At 44.4% G+C, this 27,889-nt stretch overlaps 1 protein-coding gene across 4 annotated transcripts; it reads right to left on the reverse strand.

Annotated features, from left to right (window-relative positions):
* LOC143842578 (uncharacterized) lies at positions 1–27,673 on the reverse strand. 4 transcript variants are annotated; one of them, XR_013233190.1, is made up of 7 exons: positions 27,480–27,673; positions 13,020–13,220; positions 11,435–11,528; positions 8,219–8,337; positions 4,613–4,755; positions 2,193–2,390; positions 1–177 (listed from the first exon to the last, which is right to left on the reverse strand). XR_013233190.1 is itself a non-coding variant. In XM_077347825.1 (7 exons), the coding sequence occupies exons 1-7, from the start codon at positions 27,523–27,525 to the stop codon at positions 152–154; spliced, it is 744 nt and encodes a 247-aa protein (XP_077203940.1). In that variant the 5' UTR covers positions 27,526–27,673; the 3' UTR covers positions 1–151. The 4 variants fall into 4 exon arrangements, 3 of the variants coding, with proteins under 3 accessions (XP_077203940.1, XP_077203938.1, XP_077203939.1); XM_077347825.1 differs by having other exon boundaries at positions 2,221–2,390; positions 13,067–13,212; XM_077347823.1 differs by having other exon boundaries at positions 13,067–13,212.
* Between the last annotated feature and the right edge of the window lie 216 nt (positions 27,674–27,889).

The raw sequence follows: 27,889 nt of genomic DNA on the forward strand, positions 1-27,889 counted from the left end.
TCACATTCATAGGATTTATTCCACTAATCATGGCAAGTCTTTCCATTTCATCACAAAATGTAATGCTATAGTACGGTGCACATTTTGAACAGGAAACCGGTTTGTGGTGGAGGGTGGTCCTCTGGCAGTTTTGGGATCCCATCCAGCATCCTCAGGTTTGGCAATTTGGAGAACACGCTGCGGGAGAACAAAACGTAGGAGAAAATTAATGTTTTTCACAGATCTTGTTGTGAGCCAGGTGTAGTGCATTTTCTTATACTGTTGTCTCCTTATGCTACAGCTGGAAATCATTTGTAGATAAGCAGCCCGGCCTTTAGCTTTGAATTAATTTCTATAATTAATTACAGTGCAAAAAAAAATGTCACCATATGGTTGGCGACGTTCTGTTCTTTGCCTTCTCCTTCAAAATAGTTTTCTTGTCAATGCACCAACGTATCACCAGATATTGAACCACAGTCTGGAAAACCAGTTGATGCAGTTCAAGGCAAATCTGATGATACTAAAGATGCAGTCACAGAGTCTTTACAGGGAACAGGGAAACGGTTCCGGGTGATGATACTGCAGTGTAGAAGGATGCTTACAGTTGGAAAGGAGATGTGGAACAGGCTAGGCCCCACTCTGGTATCATTTATTTATTTACTGTACGGCACGTGTGAAGCATAGCTATGAGATCCTAGGATTGTCTGACAGCCAGGCAAGAGACCTTCAGAGCCTGCCTCTGAAGAGACCTTCAGAGCCTGCCTCCGTGTCACGACCCTCATGTTCTTTGGAGATGTCCCATCCAAATACTAGCCAGGGTTCATCCAACTTAGCTTCTGGTGAGATTGGGCTTGCTTGGGCTATCCAGGTCAGGACCACTCTGGTAAGACCCTGCAACAAGGGTTATGTTGCATGGTATCAACGTGCCACATTGCTGATCAGTGTGCTTCAGCTATGAAGGAGCTTCTCAACCACCATGCACAGTGCTGCCGCCTCTCTGAGGAGCAGAAGCTATTACTTATCCCATCTTCTATTAGAGAAGTGTCCAGCACAATCTTCACCCTCTTTTTGTTTGCCAGCACACCTGAATTAGAAGTTAACAGCAGATGCTGGTAGACATTACACTTCGTTGGGCACTTTAGCCAAAAAAGTTGCCTACCCCAGTGTAGAATCGTTTAATTTTAATGAAATTCTTTGTACACTGCATTGTCTCCTAAGCAATGGCTGTACTAACACATTTGACCCAGAATCTCAACGTGTTGGTTGAACTGGGCATAACATAGAATATAGCCCCTGCCCTTCAATTGCACATTATATAACGTGAGTAGTGGAAAGGGGGAAGAGAGGCTATGGATCGCCAGGGCAGTTTAAAAACTACTGACCTATAGTGTAGAAAAAGGAGGAAACACAGAGGTGGTAGAGAAAAGTGCCGTCAAGTTGCAGCAGACTTACAGGGAACCTATAGGGTTGGATCCATCCAGTTTTTCTATGGTGCAAAAAGGAAGATGGCGGTCCCTTTGAGTAGCGATCCCCAACCTGTGGGCCGCGGACCACATGTGGCCCTTCGACTAATTGGAGGTGGGCCCCGAAGGATGCCTTCTCCCCCCCCCCCCGGCCCTTTACTTCATCCCCCCCAGCCCTTTACAACACACTTCATTGTTGTGGCATGTCTGTATCTTATTTTGAAGGGATGTTTAAACATTACCATAGCGATCAGAGAGCGTTAGGGCAGTGGTTGAGAGTAGAGGAGTAAACTACCCCCCCCACCGGGCCTCAGTAAAAGGCGTTGAGTGGTCCCCGGTGAGTGGTCCCCAGTGATAAAAAAGTTGGGGACCAATGCCTTTGAGCACCCAAAAATACTTTTCTGGCAATCACTGGACTTAAACTTCATGGGATGGGGACCATCATCCTAAGAAGAACTGGGCCAGATTGAGCAGAAAATATTGGAAAATAAGTTGGCTGGATCCAACCCGGTGACTCCCGTCTGCTCTGCTGGATCTTGAGAATCTTCCAGTAAGAACGGAATCTTCTTTCTCCAATGAAGAATTACTTTGTCTGATGGAGAAAGGCTTCCTCAGATGGAGAAGAGTCTTGCTTTGTTATAGGAAATCTTTATGTACTGGAGGAAGACACTGATGGGAGGGTGCCATAGGATCATCTGACCCATTATTTTCTCATTGCTCATCACATTTAAAGAGTATGCTAAAACTTACAGCTGCCTGTAGTTTTCATGAAACTCACACGGGTTCCTCCTGAGAACAAGAGATTCTAGTGGAGTGTTTCTCAGGCCTGACAACCCATGCAGACTTTCAATATTGTTTTCTTCTAGGGACAGGTGTTGAATTTCAGGGATCTTTGGCAGCTGTTTGAAGGATGTGAAATGATTTTTGTTGAGTTTCAATTCTTTGCATCTGCAAAACATAAAAATGTGAACTATCAGGTTATTGTGTGTGGAGAAGAAATTTCAGCTCACAAATGTCATTTTTAAAAGACGAATTTGTTCCTTAGGAAGCAATTTAGTAGACATTTACGCAGGTGCAGCCTCTCCGAAAACAACGGGCACTGCATCAGTTCCAACGGCAATACATCTCCTGTACGACAGCAATTATGCTCAGTTAAGTCCTATTTGTCACATATAGAAGTAGATTAGCTTGATTTCACATAGGGAGCCATTTGGATGGGGCTCATACTATATGAAACCATAGAATGTTATGTTCTGAGCGTTGGTGTGGTTTTAGGCCTCTGGGCTTTGCTGTGCTTTTACGCTTTTGGGTTTTACTGGCCAATTTGTTAATTGAAATGATTTTATGTTTTACGGTTTTTAACTTACGTGCCACCTTAAGCAGTTGGCTGAATTGGCAGCATATAGATGTGTTAAATAAATAAAAAAAAACTATACTAAAGGTTCTTAAAAACATGGGTCCCCTTGTGATGGTAGGTCTATAGCAGTAGTTCTCAACCTGGGGGTTGGTGCCCCTTTGGGGGGTCGAACAACCCTTTCACAGGGGTTGCGGCAGGGCGAGCAGCTTGGCGGCGGCGGGGGGGGGGGGCACAGCCACTGTTGCTGCTCCTCCTGCAGGCAGAAAAACTGAGATCAGCACGGTGGGACAAGAAGCAGAACTGGACTGAGAAACCCCGGAAAAAAAACCCAATTTATATACAATCATGAACAATGGATCTTCATGCCATTGGTCAGTTTCAGTTTAATTTCTGTGAAAGAACACTTGCAGAGTGGTTGGGGGTCACCACAACATGAGGAACTGGATTAAAGGGTGGCGGCATTAGGAAGGTTGAGAACCACTGGTCCTCTAGGTTCCAGAAAACTCTCTTGATTACTAGCATGAACTGACTCATGAATGAGAGCTCATGACGAATTCTGGCTGGTTCGTGGTTCACGAACCGAAGTTCATGGCAGGTCAAGTGGCACTAACTTTCCATGAACGTTCATTTGGGATGGTTCATGAATGGATGCAGTTTCATAATGCAAAAAATAAGACCAAGGCTGATGGTACAAAATTATTTATGTATGTATGTATGTATGTATGTATGTATGTATGTATGTATGTATGTATGTATGTATGTATGTATGTATGTATGTATGTATGTATGTATGTGATATAGATAGCTGGATAGACAGATATAGATCAGGCAGGGCAGCCAGCCTTTTATATTAAAATGAAAATATTAATTAAAATCATTTTATTACTCAGGTTTTCAAAAATCCCCTACATGTTTTGCCAAAAGACTTCATAAGTAGCTGCCAAAAGTCATCTTTCAGTAGTTCTTCAGCAGATTAACAGATTTCCCCTGACAAAGGCTTTCGGCAAAATGCTTAACTGAGTAATATTTTTATCTGATTTTATACCATTGGCCTTCGCCTTGTTTTTGTAGCCTGTGATTGATGGGACTCTTTATTTCCTTGTCTGGATACATTTCAAGGCAGACTGTCTCCACTCAATCAATATTTACCAAACTTCAAAGCAACAGGGGGTGTAATTCTCCATCCTGTGTGTTGCTTGCAGGGGGTCTATTCTATGCACTTTTCAACCTGTGCCTGACATTTCCTCCAAAAGCATTTTCCTGGGGGCATTGTCTTTGAGAGGCCATAACTCACTCTTAACTCTAATCTGCACATAATTTGGAGGCCACGTAGGGAAGCATCAAGGAGATGTCCCCTGCAGGCTCCATATCTCTAGCTTGCAGAGGGTCTATTTTATAAACTCCTGAACCAGCAATTGTCATTTTCCCAGAAAGCACTTTTTGGAACACTTTGCTGGGGACCCTGTAATTCCAGTCCACAACAAATTTGGTGAGTAGGTAAAGAAGAGACAGCCAAGACAAGTCTCCCCCCCATCCTATATTGGTGTATATGGTCTTTCCTACCTAAATGCAGAACTTTACATTTGTCCCTACTGAACTTAATTTTATTCAGTGTAGCCCACTTATCGAGCCTATCGAGATCATCCTGTATTTCCTTGGTTGTTTTTTGCTAGGTCAGATAAGTTCTAAATGCTGAAATGACTGTAATGGGCATTTACCCTAGCAATAATGTTTGCAGATGGACATGTGGAATAATGCTGCCGTTAATGGAGCTAATACTCTGAAAAGACAATTGTGAAAGAATCTCATGTACCTTGGCAAGCATATGGCACTTAGATCTGTCAAGGAATTATCTACCAACCAAAGCCTCTCCACTCGAATCAACCGCCGGAGGATCCTTTTTAAATTTTCCACCTGGTAAAGGTCACCCAGATCCTGATATGAAAGGTTTAAACTCTGGAAGAAGGGAAGAATACACCAATATATTACTCTTGTTTACTCACAATTAAGTTTCTTTACACACACTATGTCTTTCACGGCATGAATTAAGTTCTGCAATTGTAAGAACACTTTCCTAAGAGTGAGCACTGTGCAATAAATTGGAAACTTCCTTCCAAGGAGACCTATTTAGGATTTCACTTGGACGCGGTGGTGGCCGCATCAGGCCGCCAGTGGTGCATAGCTATGGAGCTTTCTGTGTCCCCATGGGGCACACATTTCAGCAATGGATCAGCCCCTGGTCTGCCGCTGAAATGTGACCCCCCCAGGGAATGCAGCTGTGGCAGACAGGTTCCACCATGCAGGGGGGGGGCGGGTTTTTTAAATTTTGCAGTTAGGTGTGATTGCAAAATAAAATAAAATAAAATAAAATAAAATAAAATAAAATAAAATAAAATAAAATAAAATAAAATAAAATAAAATAAAATAAAATAAAATAAAATAAAATAAAATAAAATAAAATAAAATAAAATAAAATAAAATAAAATAAAATAAAATAAAATAAAATAAAATAAAATAAAATAAAATAAAATAAAATAAAATAAAATAAAATAAAATAAAATAAAATAAAATGGTAAGGTAAGGTAAGGTAAGGTAAGGTAAGGTAAGGTAAGGTAAAAGCCCTGGTCCGCCCCATGATGCCACAAAGCACTGCGAAGCTGACCAGGGCCTTTTTTGCCTCCTCCCAGCCTTTGTAGAGCAGGGAGGAAGGCCTGTCTCTTCCGGCCCACACAGGCCTGCTGTGGGACTGGCCCCATTGGCTCCCGCAGTGCAAAAAGGGAACACAGATTCTCCCACATTGCCTTCATGCACACCAAATGAGGGCTTGATTCACAGCAGACCCCATAGAGGGCTGGAATGGTGGTGACGTCATGCGGACATGGGAATTCGTTTGTGCGGAATCAGCCTTACAGTGCAATTCCTATGCACAGTTACATCTTTCTAAGACCATTGTCAAAGGGTTTAGAAGGTTGCATGGTAAGTTTCTTTACAACAGAGATGCCGTACAGACATCCATATTACTATAGAGTTGATTACACCACTGCACTAATATGCAAGGCAAGGCCATGCTTTCCACATAGCAAGCAGACCAAACTATCCAAGGGTAAGTCAGTTCAACCTGGGACAGGCTTTGTATGTAGGCTTCTTCAATATTTGAAGAACTAATGGCAGAAATGATTTCAAGCAAGATACTCTTGCAGGCAAAAAAGTGTTTTCCAGATTCCATGGGCATTGTGAAGCACAGTACGCTGTGATTTGATTTATTTTTAATCATAACATCTGTTTACCAGATCTTCTACATGGTGACTGTTACACAGAGAAAAGTGGGATGAGAAGGATGTGAATAAATAAATAAATGTCCTTTATCTGTGTCCAAAGAAGAATTTGCCACCTGGGAGATGAAGGACAAGATTCATAAAAGCATCCAGAGCTGAAGAAAATCGATCGGATCTGCGGCCTGGAGGTTTTGAAAGGTTCACCTCACACATCAGCTAGCATGTGTGACTGCTAAGTTACAGGCAGACATTTGTCTGTTACCCAAATACATATTCAGTTGCTTCAAGATATTACACATAAATGTGTTGAGGTCTGCCTCCAAAAAGGTTTGCCTTGGCTGACTGTCCTCTGTTTTTGACTTGCTAACCCCATGTTACATCTGTACATTCTGAGACACAAAGAACAAGGAAGTGATATTATGCCACAAATATCCTTTTTTGTTATTGTGTGTGTGTGAGTGCATGCATGCAGACTTCTGGTCCTGTACCTATTTTTGAGCTAGTCTTTGACCATGATAAACGATCCGCCCACTTTTCTCCCTCACTGAGACCCAAAGAAGCTTTGGACATTGTTCTCCCCTTCACCACTTTAACCTTACAACAAGAAGTCCTTGAGGTAGTTTGGGCAGAGTAATTGTGAAAGGTTCAAGGTCACCTGGAGAACTTCCATGGCAGAGCGAGGATTCAAATCGGTTTCTTTAGTCTAACCACTATGACATGTCAGAGATTTCTAATGCGGTTCCCAGTGAAGTTAGACCCTTATTGATTATTCAGTGAATTAAGAAGGGTATAACTCTACTTATTAGACCTGATCTGGGTAGCCCAGGCTAGCCCCATCTCATCAGATCTCAAAAGCTAGGGCACCAATACCAGGGAGAGGCAATCACAAACCACTTCTGATCCTCTCTTGTCTTCAAAAGCCTACAGGGTGGCCATAAGTCCACAGCAACTTAGAATCATAGAATCATAGAGTTGGAAGGGGCCATACAGGCCATCTAGTCCAACCCCCTGTTCAATGCAGGATCAGCCCAAAACTTGACAGAAAAAAACAAGCAAAACATAAGAACGTAAAGGTAGCCATGTTGGATCAGGCCAAAGGCCCATTCAGTCCAACACTCTGTCTCATAGTGGCCAAAATCCAGGTACCATCAGGAGGTCCACCAGTGCTGTCTTCTAAGAAGTAGGAATATTGAGCATCACTGCCCTAGATATAGTATTCTACCTATACCTTATGGCTAATAGCCATTGAGGGACCACTGCTCCATGTTTATCCAACTCAACTGCAAATACCGTAAACAACCACATTAACTGGTTCCACTTGTCAGTGCAGTCTGCTAAAGGGGAAGGATATGCAACTGGATAGTAAACACAATCTAAATCTCATCCCTTCTCTAATACAGTTAATATATTAACTAGTTTGATTACAATTAATAGCAGTGTTTGGAAGCTATTTTCTCCTGGCTGGATTCTGATTCCAGATGTCAGACAAGTGGGAGGGAAAAAAATAGTTCAAGCTTTGGAGTGTCATGAAATAAGGCAGGGTCAGGGAAAAGATGCAGACCTCCTCTGACTCCCAGTCATGTTAATTCACACTTCTCTGTGGGTGCTGTGTAAATAAGACATTTAGGTCCTTGAGCAGCTAAAGCGGATGGCTGTAATAACTAATTGTCAGTATGGCTTTCTCAATAACAAGTCATGTCAGACTAACCTTATCTCTTTTTTTTAGATCTTGCTAGATCATGGGAATGTTGTGGACATAGTTTACCTTGATTTCAGTAAGGCCTTTGATAAGGTTCTGCATGATATTCTTATTGGCAAATTGGTAAAATACAGTATGGATCCTATTACTGGTTGACAGATTACAAGAGTCAAAACTGTTGCAAGAGTCAAAACTGAGCCGAAAAGTCCCCTAAAAACCGCAGTTTATATACATACATGGACAAAGGGATCTTCCTGCCAGTTTCTCTTTAAACTGACTGGATCCTGTAATCAGGATCTAGCCATGCATTGGCTCATTGCAATACAGACTTCCAATCCTGCCTTGGACCTCAACCTCTCCTTGGCAGGTCTACAGACACAACCACCATGACATCTGCCCATCCCTAATAACCCTTTCAAAATCCCAGTACAAAAAAAAAGCTCACTATACAGTCTTCCCAGTTCTCTTGCAACCGTTTTCCCCTCTTCTCTTTTTCTGTTACATCCTTTCTTGTATAGTGAATGTGATGTTTTCCTCTGAAAAAACAATCTTCTCCAGAAGGCCCTGTTCGGGAGACAGACAGAACAATATTTATTTGAGCACTGCATTCCTGCTTGTACAATGTGTTTCGTACTCAAGCCTTTCAAAGCTTTAAAATATTTAAGAGACCAAATATAGACTCATGTCAGAAGACAATCAGGAATTTTAAAAAAGCATTAGAGGTAGGGTTACCAGGCATGACATCCGGTGGAAGAGGGGGAGAGGCGGGTAATTGTACATGTGTGTGTGTGGGGGAGTGGCCATCTTTATTGTCACATGATGATAGCACTTCTACCACAACCTGGAAACACCAATATCAAACCAAGGTGATGCTCCAGCACTCGTCCCAAAACTCTACGGGGTTGCTGGGCAAGTGAAATGTTAGCACTTCCAGGTCACACTGGATGTGACATCATCACAGCGTGAGGAAGATAGCCACACACTTTGTTTTACCAGACTTCTTCCTCCCACGAAGGATGTGAACATTTGCGGGCATTGGAAACCATACCCATGAGTTTGCCTGCCATTCTTGGCCTAGTTAAGAGGCTATTTGAGAAAGGCGTCACTTCCCGAGCATTTGCTTACATTTCTTTTCATTCCTCTGTTGCCTCTGGCCGAACAGGCTTTGTAGTTTTTCAGTACAATAAAATACTTGTGTAATCGGTGAATAAGTAGCAATTCCTGTTTTTCTGGGGTTTTCTGCATTTTTTTTGTTTTTTGTTTTTGCTTGCAGCTTTTGCTTTACTGGTTTTGTGTCAAGATTTTCCTAATATTTTTTTCAGATCAGTTTTTTCAGTGACTTAAAAAAACAAGACAAGGAGACTTGGGGAGGGGGAGGGGGGCAGGAGGTGGACCAGTGACCAGCAATCAATGCTGTCTTAAAGGGTGTAATGGGAAAGCAAGGCTGTTGACATGCTGAGCTATATCACAAGCCTTTATGGCAGTCCAGTCATGTGTGCTGGGAGAACACGCTACCTGCTATATATTTTTATAAGTGACTGCTCTTTTGTCTGAATTGGGCAATGCACATGTATTCTAGCTTCTGGACACATAAGTGCATGCCCTGTAGAATTAGGGTTTTTGCCTCTCCAGGCAAGATGCCAGTTTTGTACATTGAGATGATCACACCTAATGCATGTAATGCAGTGCATGTATTATATTATATTATATTATTTCATTACATTTATAGGCTGCCACTCTTGGCCAGTCTGCTTACTATGGCTAACAACAAAATTATAATACAGAATTAAAATTATTAATCTAAGATAATATACTAAAGAGCCAGTTTGGTGTAGTGGTTAGGAGTGCGGACTTCTAATCTGGCATGCTGGGTTCGATTCTGCGCTCCCCCACATGCAACCAGCTGGGTGACCTTGGGCTCGCCACGGCACTGATAAAACTGTTCTGACCGGGCAGTGATATCAGGGCTCTCTCAGCCTCACCTACCCCACAGGGTGTCTGTTGTGGGGAGAGGAATGGGAAGGCGACTGTAAGCCGCTTTGAGCCTCCTTCGGGTAGGGAAAAGCAGCATATAAGAACCAACTCTTCTTCTTCTTCTTCTTCTTCTAAAACATAACATAAATTCCCCCATACAACCCCCCTCCAACCCAGATGCCATTCCCAGGTAGAATAAGAAGAGTTGGTTCTTATATACCGCTTTTCTCTACCCAAAGGAGTCTCAAAGTGGTTTATAATCGCCTTCCCTTTCCTCTCCCCACAACAGACAACTTGTGAGCTTTATCAGTGCTGTGGTGAGCCCGAGGTCACCCAGCCGGCTGCATGTGGGGGAGCCGGAATTGAACCCGGCTTGCCAGATTAGAAGTCTGTACTCCTAACCACCACACCAAGCTGTTAGATGAAGATGTTACCTAACTTGAAGGATATCAGAGGAGGGGCCCAAGATGCCCCCCCTAGCCTGACCTCAACCAAACACCTGGTAGAAGAGTTCCATCTTACAGGCCCTGCGGAATTGCATTAGCTCTGTCAGGGCCCATAGCTCTTTCAGGAGCTTATTCCACCCGGATGGGGCCAGAACCTCACATGGGCTGGGGATGCCCATCCTATTAGTGGAGAGCCCTTGCAGGGGGCATAGGAAGTTAGATAGCCCCTCAGATGCCTGCAGTGGGAGCGCGGGAAACAAAATGACCAAACAGGACCATGTCCTCCATCTCAGCAAAACATATTCAATGTACTTAAACATTTCCCCCTTCCTCTTGTTTCGATGGACTATAATTTCCCCTCTGTGTTATCACATTGTTTACAAAGGTAAATAGCTGGGAATTCAATATCAATGCAGAAAAATCTGGCAAAGCTTATCTCTACGACAGAAGCGTCACATTAGATAGCAAATTTGGCGTATCAGGGAGGCCTGTGTTGTTCGGATAATGGACTGCCACAGTGTATTGCTTTCTAGATTGCTTTCGGGAAGGAAGACGGTCTCCAGGAGAACAAACCGGCATTCTTTGAACTGATTCACATTCCAAGTACCTCTTATCAACATTGCCAGGTTTTGATAATTTTTTTTTTGTTCTTTTCTATCATCTGCTATTTTCAGCCTTTGGGAGTGCAAAAACAGTCATGTTCCCTGCCTGTGATCTTCTCCAGAGTTAGGCTATTTAACTCCCATTGACCATATTAATTAAGAGAAGCTACCAAGTAATGAATTTTCATTAGGTAATAAGCTACCTTTCAACCAGCTACTCAACGAATAGATTGATTCAATTAAAATAACATCACGCATTAGCGGAAACTATCTGTTTCATTGGTAGCACATGCTCGTTGAGGGAATACATATGCTGTATTGATTTGTTTAGTTTGCTTTGTTTATATCCAAGTGTTCTCCGCATCAGGGACTCCGTGGCTTATGACATTCTCCCGTTCCCCATCCTGTCCTCATGGCAACCTTGTGAAGTTGGTTAGGCCTAGTGTATGTGAATAGCCCAAAGTCATCTAGCAAATTGCCATGGCAGAGTAGGAATTAGAACCTGGATCCCCCAGTTCTTGATCCAACACTGTAACCATTACTATGTTGGCTCCAGAGCAAGACCAATCAGGAGTTATTTCCTTGCATTCCCCTGTTCTTCATAACATGGAGGCTACAGACCAGTTTTTTTTACAGTACCTTCTCTCACTCGGGGGCAGCGGATTTGACTCCCTTGGACATCATGTTCGTCTAATTCATGCCACGTAAGATATTTGAATGAATCCGATGGAAGCTTGAAAACAGAGAAGCAACACAAGTGTATGTTTCCTCATCTGACAAATAATTAAACTAATACATATATCTCTCAACCCTCTCCATATTTCCAGTTCCCAGCGCATGTTTAATCAGTGCCCACACATTGAATGTGGCTGAAATGGAGATGAAAGCATGTGACACCATCACATTTACGTTTGAAGTATCCTCTGCCTGGGCTATATTGCCCATAGATTTTGGGAATCTGAAATAAGACGGTTCTGTTATTTCTTTTTATTCCCATTGGCCTCATATGGCCCCACTGGGTGACATTTGCTCATGTTTGGCAGGCAAACCTCCTCCAAAGCAGCACCATTCCCTGACGGCAATCAGTGGACCAGTGGGATGATTCCAGTGATTTCACCATGCCATTTCCAGCTGTGAAACTCGAAATTATGTTACCACATTGCCAGACGCTCTAGCAATGCTAGACTGGCTGGTGATATCACCAAAAATGATGTTGTCAGGTTGCTAGACACCATTCAAGTTAGTTTCCACCCCTTCCACTAATCTCCGGGGATTGCCAGAGAAGGGTGGACAACCCTTGGTTCCTCCTTTCTGTCTTAGTGAGTTCTGCAGGATGGTTCCTTGCAGTCGCTTAGGGATGTTAGAAGATGGGTCACAATCCGGCCTGTTTAAGATTGATTACAATGAGGTGAAGCATGTATAACTTCATGTTCAATGGCGGCCATGAACTCCTTCTCCCTGTTGAAGATTTAATCATAGGTTCTTAACAGCTTGTTCAAGGCGTTAATGGAAACTGCTAAGAGAGAGAGAGAGACTTTTTCTTCTAAATTGTAAGTTTTAGAATTCTTGTTTCAGGGCTGTCTTATCTAATGAAGAGTTCATTTGGAGTCCTCATCTTGGAAGCTGGCACATGGCGGGTTCAGTGGGAGATTTCCTGGGCCACCGACAAGAAGAAAAAGATGGACTTTGGGGGTGGCAGGCTGCGAAGGAGGGGGGAAGTTTATTCTTTGGACTTTAAATATCATTGTTCTGTTTTGTCACTAAGATCTATATTTGTGTTCCATGAGATGATGCTCAGTCTTATTCTCCATGAATTATTGCAAGATTCTTTCCAAGTTCTGCCCCCACAGTTCCCACGTACTGGAGTTACACCTGCACGTTAGGGCTTTGTTACAATGACATGTCATCTTTCTGTCAAAGTGCTCAAGGTCCTTGGAACTGTGACAGGAAAGGGAGAGGAAAACAAGACGGCCCAAAGCACTCAACTTCTCACAGTGTTATATCATGAACTTTTTAAACTATAGAAGGCAGAGCTAAGGAGCCTGCTGATAGAAACTGGGCTCAGATGGGCGGACAGGGGAGACCTCTTGGGTAGAGCTGGTGCTCACCACCTCTTTGGTCCCTGCAGGCCATCATAATAACCGATCCTTCACCTTGAGGGACTAACTAAGGGAGGACGACTGCACCATTATGACGCAGGAAGAAATACTATTAAAGAAGTTACCATCAACTTGTGCTTCTTTCCACAGACCCCAGAACCTGAATGCTTACTGGAGAGGCAATCCCAGAGTCGCAGCTGTGCAGGAGAAGCTCTCTGTTCCTTGACAATAGCACCGGCAAAGGGCTCTCGGGATCACTTAGGTTGGAGCAGGGGGATGAATGGGAGGCACTGAATCTAAGGCAGCTGGTGTTCAGACCTGAGGAACTAAGCAGGTAAACATTTTAAAGGGGTAGATTCAAATGGGTAGCCGTGTTGGTCTGAAGTAGCACAATCAAATCAGGGTCCAGTAGCCCCTTTAAGACCAACAAAGATTTATTCAGGGCGTGAGCTTTCGAGTGCAAGCACTCTGAAATCTGCAATTGTTAGGTTAGAGACTCATTTCTTCTCTGTAAGGGAGAATCAAGACTGAATCCGTGGCACCCCAAGAGATACTGAAGAAGTACAGCAGAATATAGATGCAGCTACATTTCTAGGCTGCTGTTTCTGGAAAGGAAGGGGTTACATCACAAAACCTAGTACAACAGCAGATCTCACCAAAAGCCTGTGACAAATGACCCACTGGGGCAGGCACCTGTGTCCTGTGGATGCTACACGGCTGCTGAGATCACTTTACGGGCTCAAAAAGCAAAGGAATATCTCGATACTCTGATGTTACGTTGTGTCTCCACCCCCAAACTCCCCAGGCATTTTTCAACCCAGAGGTGGCAGCCCTGTCAGTTATGTTTCATTTAGGTAATTATGTCGAATCTGTTCTTCTGTTGTGTCGACTAGTTTTATTTACCGGCTTTGTTACTGAATAAAATATAATTAGTTACAGACCAAGCCTTCTCGCCTTACAGACCCAGAACTGACACTACAGCTCAGTGGTATTTCCAGGGAACCATAGAGTTTCTGGCAATTCCTAGAGAGGACTGACATTACTTCTGAGTTTTCCACAGAACTGATATCACATTGTTTGCCTGAGGGGTTGCTAGAAGGACGCCTCCCACCACAGCAACCCTCGGTTTGCCTCCCAGTGCTTACACCACCTTTTCTGGAGCTAAACCTGACCCATAAGAGTTTGGACAGGGGCCACATGAGCTTGTTCTAATGTGCATGAGAATCATATGGGTTTGTTTTTTCCTGCATAAACAGTACAATGTTCCATGTTGTGATTTCAAACAAATGAGCATCTCTAAAGGCTCCGAGACGTCTGCTGCGGAATGCGTTGATGGATATTCATTTTGATCTTCACTAGCACAACAGATGTAGCACAGCACATTCTGGATATTGTACGAGCCCCATGATCTGTCACAAAACATGATTATAACTGGTGCACGAGGGAACTGTAAAGTGCTCTGATAAGGATGGTAATGGCATTTCCCCGCTCAGCAGCAGCATAGATCCCAATTTACACATGATTCCAGCAATGCTAAAAGGCCTTCTTAATGAATGGATTGGGAAGACAATGCAGAGACTCGTACAAAATCATGACGTTTGCAAACCAGCGCAATGCAGCTCAGAGGCTAAAATGACAGACCAAGACTGGCAAGACCTCCTTTCCAGTTCTCACCAGATGACCAGACTAGGGCCCTTCCCCTCCCCAAACCCCACCTTCTCTAAGCTTCATCCCCTATGGTTGAGTCCCGGGCTGTGAGGAAGATCAGTTTGGGGCCCCCCAGATGTTAGGCAGCGGTTAGACCATTGCTATATTTGGCCCCTCTTTCCACTCCCTACTAGAGTGGTTGGGGGTTGGGAGTTTGAGTAATTACCGCCATGTTGTTCCAGTTGTTGTATGATTTTGTTGGGGTTTTAATGGGTGTTTTGTTGGACATTCTGTAACCCGCCACAAGCTGGCCTCAGGAGTGATGAGAAATTAATCATAATCATAATCATAATCATAATCATAATCATAATCATAATCATAATCATAATCATAATCATAATCATAATCATAATCATAATCATAACCATAATCATAATCATAATCAATATCCCAGAATGCTCCAATCTGGAGTTGGCAACCCTAAAAGTCACACAGGGAATTCCTTGGCCTCATCAGTGTCAAATCTGAATTTAACCTATGACTTCTGAAATATTGAAGAAGTTGTGGATTTATAGCCTACTTTTCACTACCTGAAGGAATCCCAAAATGGTTTACAAACCCCTTTCCCTTCCTTTCCTGACAAAAGACACTCTGTGAGGTAGGTGGGGAGAGCTCTAAGAAAACTGGGATTAGCCCAAGGTCACCCAGCTGGCTGCATGTGGAGGAGTGGGGAACCAAACCAGGTTCTGCAGATCTAAGGTCACCTTGCTTAACACAAGACCACACAGGCTGTCAGGAGCCAAAAGAGACATGAAGCTGGGACCTCAACAACTGGATCATATGAAATTTGCATTTTTAAAAGGTGCAGGACGTTGCCTGGATTGGTGGAGGAAGGAAGATCATGGCGTTAGACTCCCTTGCATGATTTCATCTATCAGACCCCGCCCCACACACACACACACATTATCCCCGAGAAGGAAAAAGAAGGAGAAACAGAGGCGTCCTGTCTTTCTTCCTTTACAGAGATAATAACAGTGTGGGGACATCAGTCAATGAAACTATGAGAGGGTAGAAGGGCTCTTGCAACTGGATCAGAAAACTATTTTTACACCCCCCTATAATTAAGCCAATAATGATATGAAATTTACTGTGTTGCTGCTGTCCGAATAGGCACATTAGGGGGCTGCGGCTGTTTGAAGATCTGGCCTATGACTTGAGTGCCTCGTGATGCCCTTTTCGTCGTCTTACAGAGTGAAATCCTCTGACACATCAATAGCTCAATAGCAGAAGATCCGCTTGGCACGCAGAATGCCCTAAATTAAATCCCCAGCCTCTCCAGTGAAAAGGATCAGGCACATGAAGATGTGAAAGAGCTCTTCCAAAGACCCCGGAGAGAGACTGGCAGTCAGAGTCTGCAATATTTACCTTGATGCAGTCTGGAAGTTCTGCCCATGAGGTTGGGAGTTCAATCCCAGCAGCCGGCTCATGGTTGACTCAGCCTTCCATCCTTCCGAGGTCGGTAAAATGAGTACCCAGCTTGCTGCTGGGGGGTAAATGGTAATGACTGGGGAAGGCACTGGCAAACCACCCCGTATTGAGTCTGCCATGAAAACGCTAGAGGGCATCACCCCAAGGGTCAGACATGACCTGGTGCTTGCACAGGGGATACCTTTACCTTTAGGGTAACCCCATAGCAGTGGTTCTCAACCTGGGGTCAGAACCCCTTTGGGGGTCAAATGACCCTTTCAGAGGGGTTGCAGCAGAGCAAGCAGCTTGGCTGGGGGGTGTATGTGAGATAGAGCGTTTGTCTGTCTGGAGCAGCAGAAAAGAGTGAGATCCGCATGGTGAGACAAGAGGCAGAATTGAACTGAGAAACAATTTCTATACAATCATGAAGAATGGATCTTCACACCATTAGTCAGTTTTGGTTTAATTTCTGTGAAAGAACCCTTGCATAATTTTATGGTTGGGGGTCACCACAACATTAGGAACTGTATTAAAGGGTCACGGCATTAGGAAGGTTGAGAACCATTGTGCTATAAGGCAGGAGTAGTCATCCTGTGGTCTTCCATATGTCCATGGACTACAATTCCCATGACCCCCAGCCAGCAAACGGTGGCAGGGGCTCATGGGAATTGTAGTCCATGGACATCTGGAGGACCACAGGTTGACTGCCCCTGCTATAGGGTCAGTGCAGAGGCGAGGCAGGCCAAGCTGAGAGAGAGTGGCTGGCCCAGTATCACCCAGTATCACCCAGCAGCTGGCCCAATATCACCCAGTGCCAGATCAGGATTGGGAAATACCTGGAGACTTTGGGGGTGGAGCTGGGAGTGGATGGGATTTGGGGTGGGGAGGGACCTGAATGGAGTATGATGCTATGGAATCCACCCTCTGAAGCAGCCATTTTCTCCAGGGGAACTGATCTCTGTTGCCTGGAGATGTGCTATAAAACCAGGGCATCCCCAGGTCCCACCTGGGGACTGTCACCCTTGTCTTCCATGGCCAAGTGGGGATTCTAACCTGTGTCTCCCACACCCTAGTCCAACACTCTAATGATGACACTATGCTGGGTTATTTTTAGATTTGTACCATGGCAGCCTTCATTTAAACATCTGGACTTCATATATAGGAAAGGAACACTTACAAAAACACACACAGTACAAGACAGTGTCCTCCAAAAATTGTAGTTCTCCAAATGCCATCCATCTAACTTATCCAGAGTTGCCTGCTTTCGATTCTTCCTTCCCGAAGTTCGGTTTTATAAGCACATTACCAACGTTATGCTTCAGTGACCCTGAAACAAATCCTTTTCTCCTGCTGTGACTCTTCAGCGTGGCCAGCAGCTTGACAGGAGGTAAAAGGTAACATAAGGGAGTCATTTATCTAAGGAAGGTGCTTCTGAGCTTTAAAATGTCTGTTTGTATATATTTCCGCCTCTAGCAATGCATACAGGTACTTTAGCTGTAACAATATGTTCCTTGGATGTTATTGATTCATTCAGTATATTTTTAGCCTGCCCTTCCTCCAGTGCAGCTCAGCATGGCTTATCTTGGTCTCCTTTCTGGAATCTCACAACAATCCTGTGGGGTAGGACAAGAGAGAGTGACTTGCAGGAGGTCACCCAACAAAGTTCAGGGCAGAGAGGGGATTTGACCTCAGGTCTAGTCTGATGCTCTCACCACTAGGCAAAGCTGGCTTGCGGGAGAGTTGTAGAAACAGGCTGCTTACGATGAAATCACCAGTTGTCCCCGCATGTCTTTGAAAACCCCATTTTGGAATATGGCAACCCCATCTTACAAGGCAACAGGTGAAGATCCGTCAGCCGTGATACAAGCAAAAGCCGGCGATGGCAAATAACAGTTTATTTCAATGTAAGAAAAATTCTCAAACTTTCCAAATCATCAAAACGAATCCTAGATATATTCCAGTTTTGGTATCTTCATCAGTGATATTTGATTGTAAAGGTAAAGGTATCCCCTGTGCAAGCACCGAGTCATGTCTGACCTTTGGGGTGACGCCCTCCAGCGTTTTCATGGCAGACTCAATACGGGGTGGTTTGCCAGTGCCTTCCCCAGTCATTACCGTTTACCCCCAGCAAGCAAGCTGGGTACTCATTTTACCGACCTCGGAAGGATGGAAGGCTGAGTCAACCTTGAGCCGGCTGCTGGGATCGAACTCCCAACCTCATGGGCAGACAGCTCCAGACAGCATATCGCTGCCTTACCACTCTGCACCACAAGAGGCTCATTGTATTTGATTGTATTTTATCAATGAATCCTCTTTAAATACATTTTTTTTCAATGGCGAACATGTATCAGAAGGGGTCACTACTGAAGAGCATTTACACTATGTGATGTGAATACTTGTAGACCTCTGTACATTGGATACTATAGAAACATTTGGAGAGTGAACCATATACACTAACATATCACCATAGGATTAAGTTTATAGTCTTCTGTTGGCCACAATCACAGTGGGAGACTCAAACGTAAGTTCGCCAGTTTTGCTTGTCTGTGTTCAGTGCTTTCTGGTTTTAGTAAAGTGTTGGTTGTTTGGAGCTAATATGGCCATGTCCTCACTGAACCCAGAGATTTAATGCCAACTATCCCTGGCAAGGATACTCTACTGTTGAAGCACAAGTAACAGCACCAGTTGTGTTCTGCCAAGGCCCTGCTAATCCTTAAACTGGCTTTGGTGCTATGGGTCCAGCAAATCCTTAAACCGAGGCTGCATGCTTATAGTTCATTTAGCTCCACAGTATTGGGTCGTGCACCACAGGACTAAATGGATTTAAATGGTCTGTATTTTTGTGTAAGATAACTTCCTACCTTAAAACGGACAGTGTTTTCTGCTAGGTTTGCACTGGTCATAACCACGCAGTCACAATATTTTAAAACGGAATCTAAGAACGGCGATCTGTTCACCTAGATGGTCCGATTTCTCAGACACCTTTTTGTTATTGCCTCTTTTTAGAGTTAGTAAAAACTAATTGAGGCTGGAGAAATTGGACGTGATTTAAAACAATTATGGCTTGCTACATTTTAAACCATTCCAACTTTATGCCCGGACTGGGGAGCCCTTTGGTTTGGCCTGACTCTTTGTACGGCCCCACTGGGAGATGCTCTCTCGATTAGGTCAGTCATTAAGGGTGGAAATGAAATTTATTCTGTCTGTCTGGGCAGAATTATTGCCTTCCTTCTGCCTGTAGTAAGAAATAGGTTGTTACCATAAATCACAGTTCTTACTTCTGGAGAGGAATTCATTTTACTAATGGGCTCGCAGAAATCTGCTGCACGATGGTCCTCGGTCTTTTCCATCCACTTCCACCGTAATTTGTAACAGAAGACTTTCTTCAGGGGGTGTGGCTGGCAGTTCAGGCTACCCAGAAGTAGGTCTCTGAGCACAAGCCAGACCGCTCAATAATATTTAGGCCAATGTGTGCCATCAGGTCCTTTAGTCCGACTCTGGCACAACTGAGCCGTTCATCCTGGGATGTCATTTTCCAGGTGGACTTAGGCTTGCCACCCTCCAGGTGGCTCCTGGAGATCTCTCACTGTTACAATGGATCTCAAGATGATGAAGATCAGTCCCCCCCTGGAGAAAATGGCATAAAAACTGCTTTGACCAAGATGGCTTCATCTGATGGCCAATGCATTTGTGGTAGAAGTTGTACAAAATCACAGAGCTAATTTTAAGTAATGTATCTGCTGGAATCAGGGACTGAGGGAATAGCCCTCTTTGAGCCTTCTTAGGCCTGCCTGGCAACAAAGAAGTTACCAAGATCTGGAAAACCCTCAGCTTTGTTAAAAAACAAGAACACTGCTAAATGATTGCCCAAAATCCTGAAAGATAGACTGCAGTTCCTTAGATGTGGCAAGTGATGCAGCATCTGATGTTCTGAGCTAGGAAGTGAACTGCCAGTCCTGGTGGACTCACAAAAAGTGTTGGAGGGCCCAAAAGCATTAAGGTAGGATCAGCAAGTGGAAGGGGCAGTAGATTGAAGTGCTGCCTGCCAAACCATGAGCGCCCAAAGTTCCAAAGATCCTCTGGGAATGGATCTGGGTCTTCCAGTGCATTGAAGGCCATATTCCAGAATCTTGACTCCTGAAATCCCGGTAATGTATCTGTGATGCCATTACTGATACCTGCCCTACATTATGCTTTGCTGAGAAAGAAATGTTAGCAGCAAAGCAAAAGAAAATATATTTATGTACTAGGTGCATGACCTGCTCTAACTGAGTACTGGAGGTATATAATGTTCCCCACTGCTTGACTGTCAAACCAGAATATGATTAGTTTGTTCTGAAAATGTGCATCCCAGGTGACTATGGCAACCACAATACGGAAGAACGCCAAAAAATGTAAGGTCCTCCAAAGATCAGACTCCTGCCAGAGAAACAAACACCAAAACTGAAGCTCTCGACTGCATCAAAGTGGACCTGGGGGGAATCACTGGGGACAAAGGGGAGCTGTCAAATTGATACCCCTTTGGATGTTTTTAGAAATTGGAGCCAAATTTTAAGATCTTCTTTAATATCTTTGGTAACATCAGCTCTTTCTCCTGATGGATGACTGCCCTGATTCTCCCCCGGAAACATTAGCCAGCTGCCTGGAAGGTCTCACATTTGGCCCCGTGAAAATCTCACATTTGGCTCATCCTCCAGCAGCTGCACTGCCTTCCAGTCAAATTCCAGATCAGGCTTAAGGTTCTGGTAATCAGATTTAAGGCCATACGTGGTCTTGGCACAGTGTACCTGAGGGATCACCTCTGTGCCTACACCCCTCGAAGGGCCTTACATTCTGCTACCTCCAACGTCCTAGTGGTCCCTGGCCCCAAGGAAGCCCACTTGACCTCAACCAGGGCCAGAACTTTCTTCATCCTGGCCCCCACCTGGTGGAACGAGCTCCCAGAGGAGATCAGGGCCCTGATGGAACTTGAAAAGCCCCGCAGAGCCTGCAAAAGGGAGCTTCTCTGCCAGGCATTTGGTTGAGGTCGACCTGAACTCCCATTGGCCCCTTAGCCTCCCCCCATGGAAAACACCACCAATTCATCCAACTCTCAGGGCCACCAGTATGCTGTAATTGATTTAATGTTCTCACCATCATTTTCCTGTTCTATTATATTGTTCTTTGTTATCACTGCATTGTTATTGTTTACAACTACTGAGTTCTTTGTATTGTTCCCTGTTATATGTAAACCACTCTGAGCCTCTGGGGAGGGGCAGTATATAAATATAATGAATGAATGAATGAACGAATGAATGAACTCTAATGTTATGATGAGTCTCTGTAGCCCCTGCCCTGGACTGAGCCAAACATGCTCAAAAGGCCCTGCCAGGTGCAACTACCTTACATGAAAGATTGAGATGCCCTAATAGAGATTACATGTCCTTCAGGGTGCATTTTTAGCAGCTACCATCCTTTCCAGTAAGGACTGAAGGGCAGAAAGCTTATCATCATGACATATCCGATTTTAAAAGGTAAAAGTAAAGGTACCCCCTGTGCAAGCACCAAGTCATGTCTGACCCTTGGGGTGACGCCCTCCAGCGTTTTCATGGCAGACTCAATATGGGGTGGTTTGCCAGTGCCTTCCCCAGTCATTACCGTTTACCCCCCAGCAAGCAAGCTGGGTCCTCATTTTACCGACCTCGGAAAAATGGAAGGCTGAGTCAACCTTGAGCCGGCTGCTGGGATCGAACTCCCAGCCTCATGGGCAGAGCTTTCAGATGGCTGCCTTACCACTCTGCGCCACAAGAGGCTCTTAAATCCGATTTAGAGACCACTAATATGCCCAGGTAAAATGAGTAACAGAGCCCTCGGTTTTCCCATCAGCAAGAGGAACTCCCAAGTCAGACACCAAAGTTTGGAAAGTGGCTAATTGATGGGGACAGTCTGGGGAGCCAGATGGGCCAACATACAGGAAAGCATCCAAGAAATGGGTGGCATGGAGGCTACATGATCTGCAAAAATGAGCAAAAGTCTTCAAAGGTAGCACAGGCTACAGAGCTGTGTTGGATTTTCTGATAGGAATAGAGTGCTTTGAAGGCGTCTTTCCAAGAGAAGACACCACGACCTTATAACTAAACTAGAAAAATTTAAGAATAAATATCCCCCGTCTATGAACACTAAATTAAGGTTCCTGCAGAAAGTTTCACCGCTTCGATAAAACCGTCCCAATTACTGTAGCTTTAGACAGGGCACACAGAGGAACCTATTAACTAAGTGGCAACTATAAATTATGAATTTACTACAAAACCCACAGGGGCTGGAAAGCACCACCGACGCTATTAAAGCTTGTGGTAAGCAAAATTTGATGGCAGGCAGCAGTGGGGGGTTAGAATTATAGCAACAAAGCCAGTATTCGCTAGGATTAATTTAACAGCAGATTGTACCACCTATTGTCAAAGCTCAGGCCCAATGCCCCCAAACAGCCCCCAAACTGCAAATAAGTGATCCTGCCAATGCTTTATACTGAATCAATGAATTACTTGCTTCACTAAATACTTTAAGGAATGGTTGTTTAAACTAGTCACCTACCAGGAGTTGAGTGGGACCCACTGCCCCCCCCTCCCAAGATTAGGCACCAACAAAGAGAGTCCCATGGGTTGATGAGGTCTTGGGAGCGAGTCACATACCCCAATTGGCAGCTTCAAACCAAGCCAAAAAAGCAGTTGCGCTCTGAACCACCATCCTACAAGATCCAGGAGAGCCAACCAAGCTCATCAATGAAATAGCCCAGAGAGAATCAAAGAGGCAGATGGGCACCTCCATGAACACTGAAGAACCAAGCAGAGCCGCCAATCAGCAGAGCCGAGATGGCCCAGAAAAAAAAGCCAAGTGAGGATATGTAGCCATCAGATGCCTCTGGAACCCTGATAAAAACTCTGCTTCGTGACCCACCAGGCAGTGATTCTAAAAGAGCTAGGTGTGCACTACCTAATCAATATGTAGAGGATGCCAAAACCTCTGCCTGCGAAACAGAGCCAGTTCTGAGATGATGTGAAGACAGCCAGTGTGGTAGCCTGAGGGCCATTTGGTATGGGATGGGAAAGCCTCCAGTGCCCGAGGCAGCAATCTGGTCATTTTAGGTGAGTCTCAGTCACTTTTGGTTCTGGCAGCTCTTTTCGAACTACAGTAAGATGACCAAAGAAAGCTCAACTGAAAAGTGTACTCATACAACAAAGGTATCGATTCCTGATGGGTAGCCATGGCTGTTTCCAGTGGCACCTTAAAGGTTTGGGACTTTAGATTGAGCTTCATCGCATGCATGGAGTGAACATCCATCAGGCAGAGGAACCCATCTCATGTACCCTTCTTGGATCCGATAGACGCGAGCTCTGACTCAAGAAAAATTATGCCAGATTGAATTTTATTATTATTATAAATTGGATTTGTATCCCGCCCCTCACTAGTGTCTCAGGACAGCTAACAACCTAATTAAAATACAACATGGGATTACACTAAAACACAATATAACTATCTTAAAATAGTAAAATACATCCAGTTAAAAGACTGGACAACCCTATTGGCCCCAGATGCAAGTCCACCATGTTGGTTTAAGAAGCCATTTTCAATGCTGTAACGCAGTGGTTCTCAACCCTTTGGGGGTCAAATGACCCTTTCACAGGGGTCGCGGCAGGGTGAGCAGCTTAGCCGGGGAAGGGCACCACCACTGTTGTCGCTCCTCCTGAAGGTGCCTGCCAATTTATATACAATTTATAACCAATGTATATACAGTATTTGCTGGCGTATAAGACTACTTCCCCCCCCCCGAAAAACATGCCTCCAAGTGTGGGGGGGGTCGTCCTATACGCCGGGTGCACTTCAGTTGGGATAGACATAGCTGCCCATAGTGGCCCATAGTACTGTAATGTAATGTAACAAACTCGATATTTTGAGTGGAAATGCTGGGGGGGGGGGGTTCGTCTTATATGCCCAGTCGTCTTATACGCCGGCAAATACGGTACAATCATGAGCAATGGATCTTCATGCCATTGGTCAGTTTCGGCTTAATTTCTGCGAAAGAACCCTTGCATAATTTTATGGTTGGGGGTCACCACAACATGAGGAACTGTATTAAAGGGTCGCGGCACTAGGAAGGTTGAGAACCACTGCTGTAATGGAAGGTGGGGAAGTGTGTAGGTGGAGGCTGCTCAGGTGTATATTGTGCAATGCACTTAGTTGTTGCGCTGCTATCTTTTCAGGTGCCGCTGGCCTCCCATTTTATTTGAAACCAACAAAGAGAAAGCAGAGATGCCCTGTTCATCTAGAAATGCCTTCACTTTATCTTTGCCTTGTGGGAAAACACTTGAGAGGGTCATTTGAGACCCCACAATAGGCGTCTTTGATAGCAAAAAGTATAGTGATAAGAAAAGCGAATCATATATCAGTAGTTACAGAGGGGAGCTGGCTTGGGCTGCAGTAGAACAGCTAGATTCGAGTCCAGCAGCAGCTTCGAGACCAACAAGGTTTTCAGGACATGAATTTTCGCGAGTCAAAGCTTCCTGCATCAGACATTCATAGGAATGGAGATCTGAGTCTTTTTATTCCAGTCAGAAGGTGGGAGGGGTGTTACAAAGAAGGCTTGTAAGGGATGCAATCAGCGGGGTCAGAGCAAAGGGGGAATGCTTGGGGGTGGATATATCTGGGACTCCAGAGTTCAGTGCTGTTCACTAGCCCAAAACAACCATGTGTGAAACCAGCAACAGCACAAAACTAGGCTGGACACTGAAAAAAATAGGAAGGATACCCCTCTTCCTAGGTATTTGGTCCTGCTGTCCCACATATGGCTTATTTCACTCAGTAGCTAGAAGTCTCTATGGCAAAAAAAATAAGTGCATTGCCCAAAATTACTATTCCACCCAAATTAGGTTCTTGCTTAACCTATCAAGATTCATGCTAAATGTGTAGTAGAGTTGTGCACTCAGTATATCTGAGCTAAAGAATAACACAAAAAATTTACTTTATCATATCTTCCAGCTATTCTTTCAACCAGATATACATTGGGACTAAATTTTGCATATTCAAAATGGCCACCCCTGAAAAATCCTGAAAATATTCAGTAGTTTTCAGGACATGTGGATAGTTGAATTTAAAAGGCACTTAAAGAGATTGCTGTCCCTTTAAACGCCTTCAGTGTGAACTTGCCACTTGCGGAAGGTGTTTAAAGGGGCAATAAGCCTTTAAACATCTTTGAAGTACACTTGACCAAGTCACAGCCAAGCCTGCAGGAGAACTCTCTCTCTCTACTTCTGGGTGGTCTCTGTTGGAAAGTCAGGTCTATACTGGACTGCCCAGCAGAGTCCCAGCCAGGTCTGGCAGGAAAAGCCCTTTCAGTCAGGCCTATGCACAATGGGGAGAGATCTCCATACCACACACAGATCCTGGAGATGGCTTCTCCTGTGGTGCAGAAGGTCTCCCAGCCAGGTCAACCTGCGACAGGGAAAGGCTTCACTGCTACAAGCAGATCCTGGGAACACCTTCTCTTGCAGCAGGTCTATTGGATTTGAAAAAAAAAATCAGGATTTCCAAAAATCCAAATATCATACCAGTATTGGAGTCAGAGATTTCCCCCTGGAAATACTGAAATTTGTTCAGGGCCAATAGACCCAAAATGAGGAAAAGAAGATTTTTTTTTTGCACACCTCTAGGGTAGAATTGCCAACTTTTGAAACAAAGTTTGGTACCTGGCAGTTTAGCCTAAGGAAGTCTGAAGCTACAGACAGGGCTCAGAAGACTTCTGCAGGGCCTGAGGTGAAGTCTAGTAGTTTGGGGGTAGGTATGAGATTAAAGGTAAAGGTAAAGGTAAAGGTATCCCCTGTGCAAGCAAGGTCTTGTCTGACCCTTGGGGTGACGCCCTCTAGCGTTTTCATGGCAGACTCAATACGGGGTGGTTTGCCTATGCCTTCCCCAGTCATTACCGTTTACCCCCCAGCAAGCTGGGTACTCATTTTACCGACCTCGGAAGGATGGAAGGCTGAGTCAACCTTCAGCCGGCTGCTGGGATTGAACTCCCAGCCTCATGGGCAAAGCTTTCAGACTGCTGGCTTACCACTCTGTGCCACAAGAGGCTCTTAGGTATGATATTAGTAGGGCTCAAAAGATTGGGTTGGATCCAAGGGAAAGCCCAGAGTAAAAATAGAATATTCACCAAAGATATCATGCTAAAAGATTTAGGGTAGCACAGTGTTGTTGTCTCTCTGGCAGCTGGCCTGGAAAGAGAAATTATATGGCAGATGATGGCAGAGAAAAAGGGTGGGTTAGAACTGTTTGTGTCCATGCTTTGCATGGAGAAGGTCCAAAGTTCAATCCCCAGCATCTCCAGTCAAAAACAGGCAGCATGTCATGTGGAAAACCTTTGTCTGAGACGCTGCCAATCACAAGAAAATCCTGTCTCAGGAGAAGGCAAGTTCACACATTCTAAAACTACTGAGGTTCCCACCAAAGGCCTGAGAATCTGGCAGAGGAAGCTTCTCTTCCATTTCCCCAAGGCCTAAATCCTTGCCAGCCCTGAGGGGCCAGCTAGACAGGAGAAACCTGAGCCAAGAAAGCTCCTGCCCCCAAAAAAGTCCTGGGAAAACCACCAATGGCTTGAAAGAATTTTGCTATTCAGTCCTTTAATCTTTTGCATCTTGGTATTCTAGCATTTCAAACGGCGGAATGCCTTGGCCGTAAGGTCATGTAAAAAACGCAGTTGATAAATAAATATAAAGAAAGAAATTGCGACTGTTTCAGACTGTTTTGAAGTGGAGCTTAAATAGTAGGCTGAAGAAGGGTTTCTTCTGATGCCGGAGACAGACCTAGCACAAGGCGCCTGGTGGGAGTTTCCTTGACTTTAAACACTACTCACACTGTTTCTCCCCGCCACACACAGAGAGAGACACATCTGAAGCTTTATACACAATAATATATCTTTTGTGTTTTATTAGAACCTTTGAGTATCAGCACAGAGCCACTTGGAAACAATTCCCCTAACACACTGCCTTCCCTGCCTCTTCTAACGTGTGACTGAGGTGAATTATTGTCCTAACGTTTGGACATTCATTTTCTTGTTCTATGGAAAATGTTCCTTTCTTGCAATCGAGGCACAATTAACGTAATTAGCCACATTGCGTACAATTAGCCATTGCCGCTGGATATATTACTGGCAAAGCAGACTTATCAATAATGGTTCCCTACTTAATATCATCTTCAACTGGCTGTTTTGCACCTACTTTTCGTAAATAATCCATTTTTTCCTGGCAAAGATCCGATTTGTATTCAGTAATGAAGAAGTGACAAAGTTCTTCTTTCCCTTCACAGCACAAGAGCCGGTCTGAGCCATTCAACTGCCGCTAGCGGCATGTTTATAAAGATACTCAATCCGGTAACCTTATCTCGGTTTTGCAAAGTGTGTCAAGGCAATAGTGCCAAGACTAAAATTTCTTTTGTTCTCCTACCTTTCAGACATGGCGTGCGGTGAGGCAAAGTTTTCAGGGCTTCCATGAAGCTAGTTCCCTTCCGCAGAAGCCTCCCTTTCCATCTTTCTTCCCTCTGCCGCTGCGGCTCAGCAGCATCCCTTCGAGAACACAGAACCCCCTACAGGGTCTTGGCCGAAAGTCTACGGATTCGGCATCACCAGGGCGACGGTCTGTCAGCGTTCACTTCAGAAGGTATTGTTACCAATCTCTTAAGTGCCTCAAAGGATTTCCTGTGCTGCTGGGCTAGCCAATAGGAAAAGGCCCCTGTTTCCTTCGTTTGCCAAAGCTTGCTGGTACTCTTGAGATGCAGGGGAATCAACTGAAGAAGAAGAAGAAGAAGAAGAAGAAGAAGAAGAAGAAGAAGAAGAAGAAGAAGAAGAAGAAGAAGA

Source organism: Paroedura picta, chromosome 8, assembly GCF_049243985.1.
Source record: "Paroedura picta isolate Pp20150507F chromosome 8, Ppicta_v3.0, whole genome shotgun sequence".
In the NCBI taxonomy this organism is placed as follows: Eukaryota; Metazoa; Chordata; class Lepidosauria; order Squamata; family Gekkonidae; genus Paroedura; species Paroedura picta.

Excerpts from the sequence above, each read along its gene's own strand:
- LOC143842578 (XM_077347823.1), bottom strand. The coding sequence starts at position 27,525 with ATGGAAGCCCTGAAAACTTTGCCTCACCGCACGCCATGTCTGAAAG. Across the intron at positions 13,213-27,479 it reads CCGCACGCCATGTCTGAAAG|GTCTGAACACCAGCTGCCTT; the intron begins GTAGGAGAACAA and ends TTAGTTCCTCAG. Across the intron at positions 8,338-11,434 it reads CTGCCCCCGAGTGAGAGAAG|GGCCTTCTGGAGAAGATTGT; the intron begins GTACTGTAAAAA and ends TCTCCCGAACAG.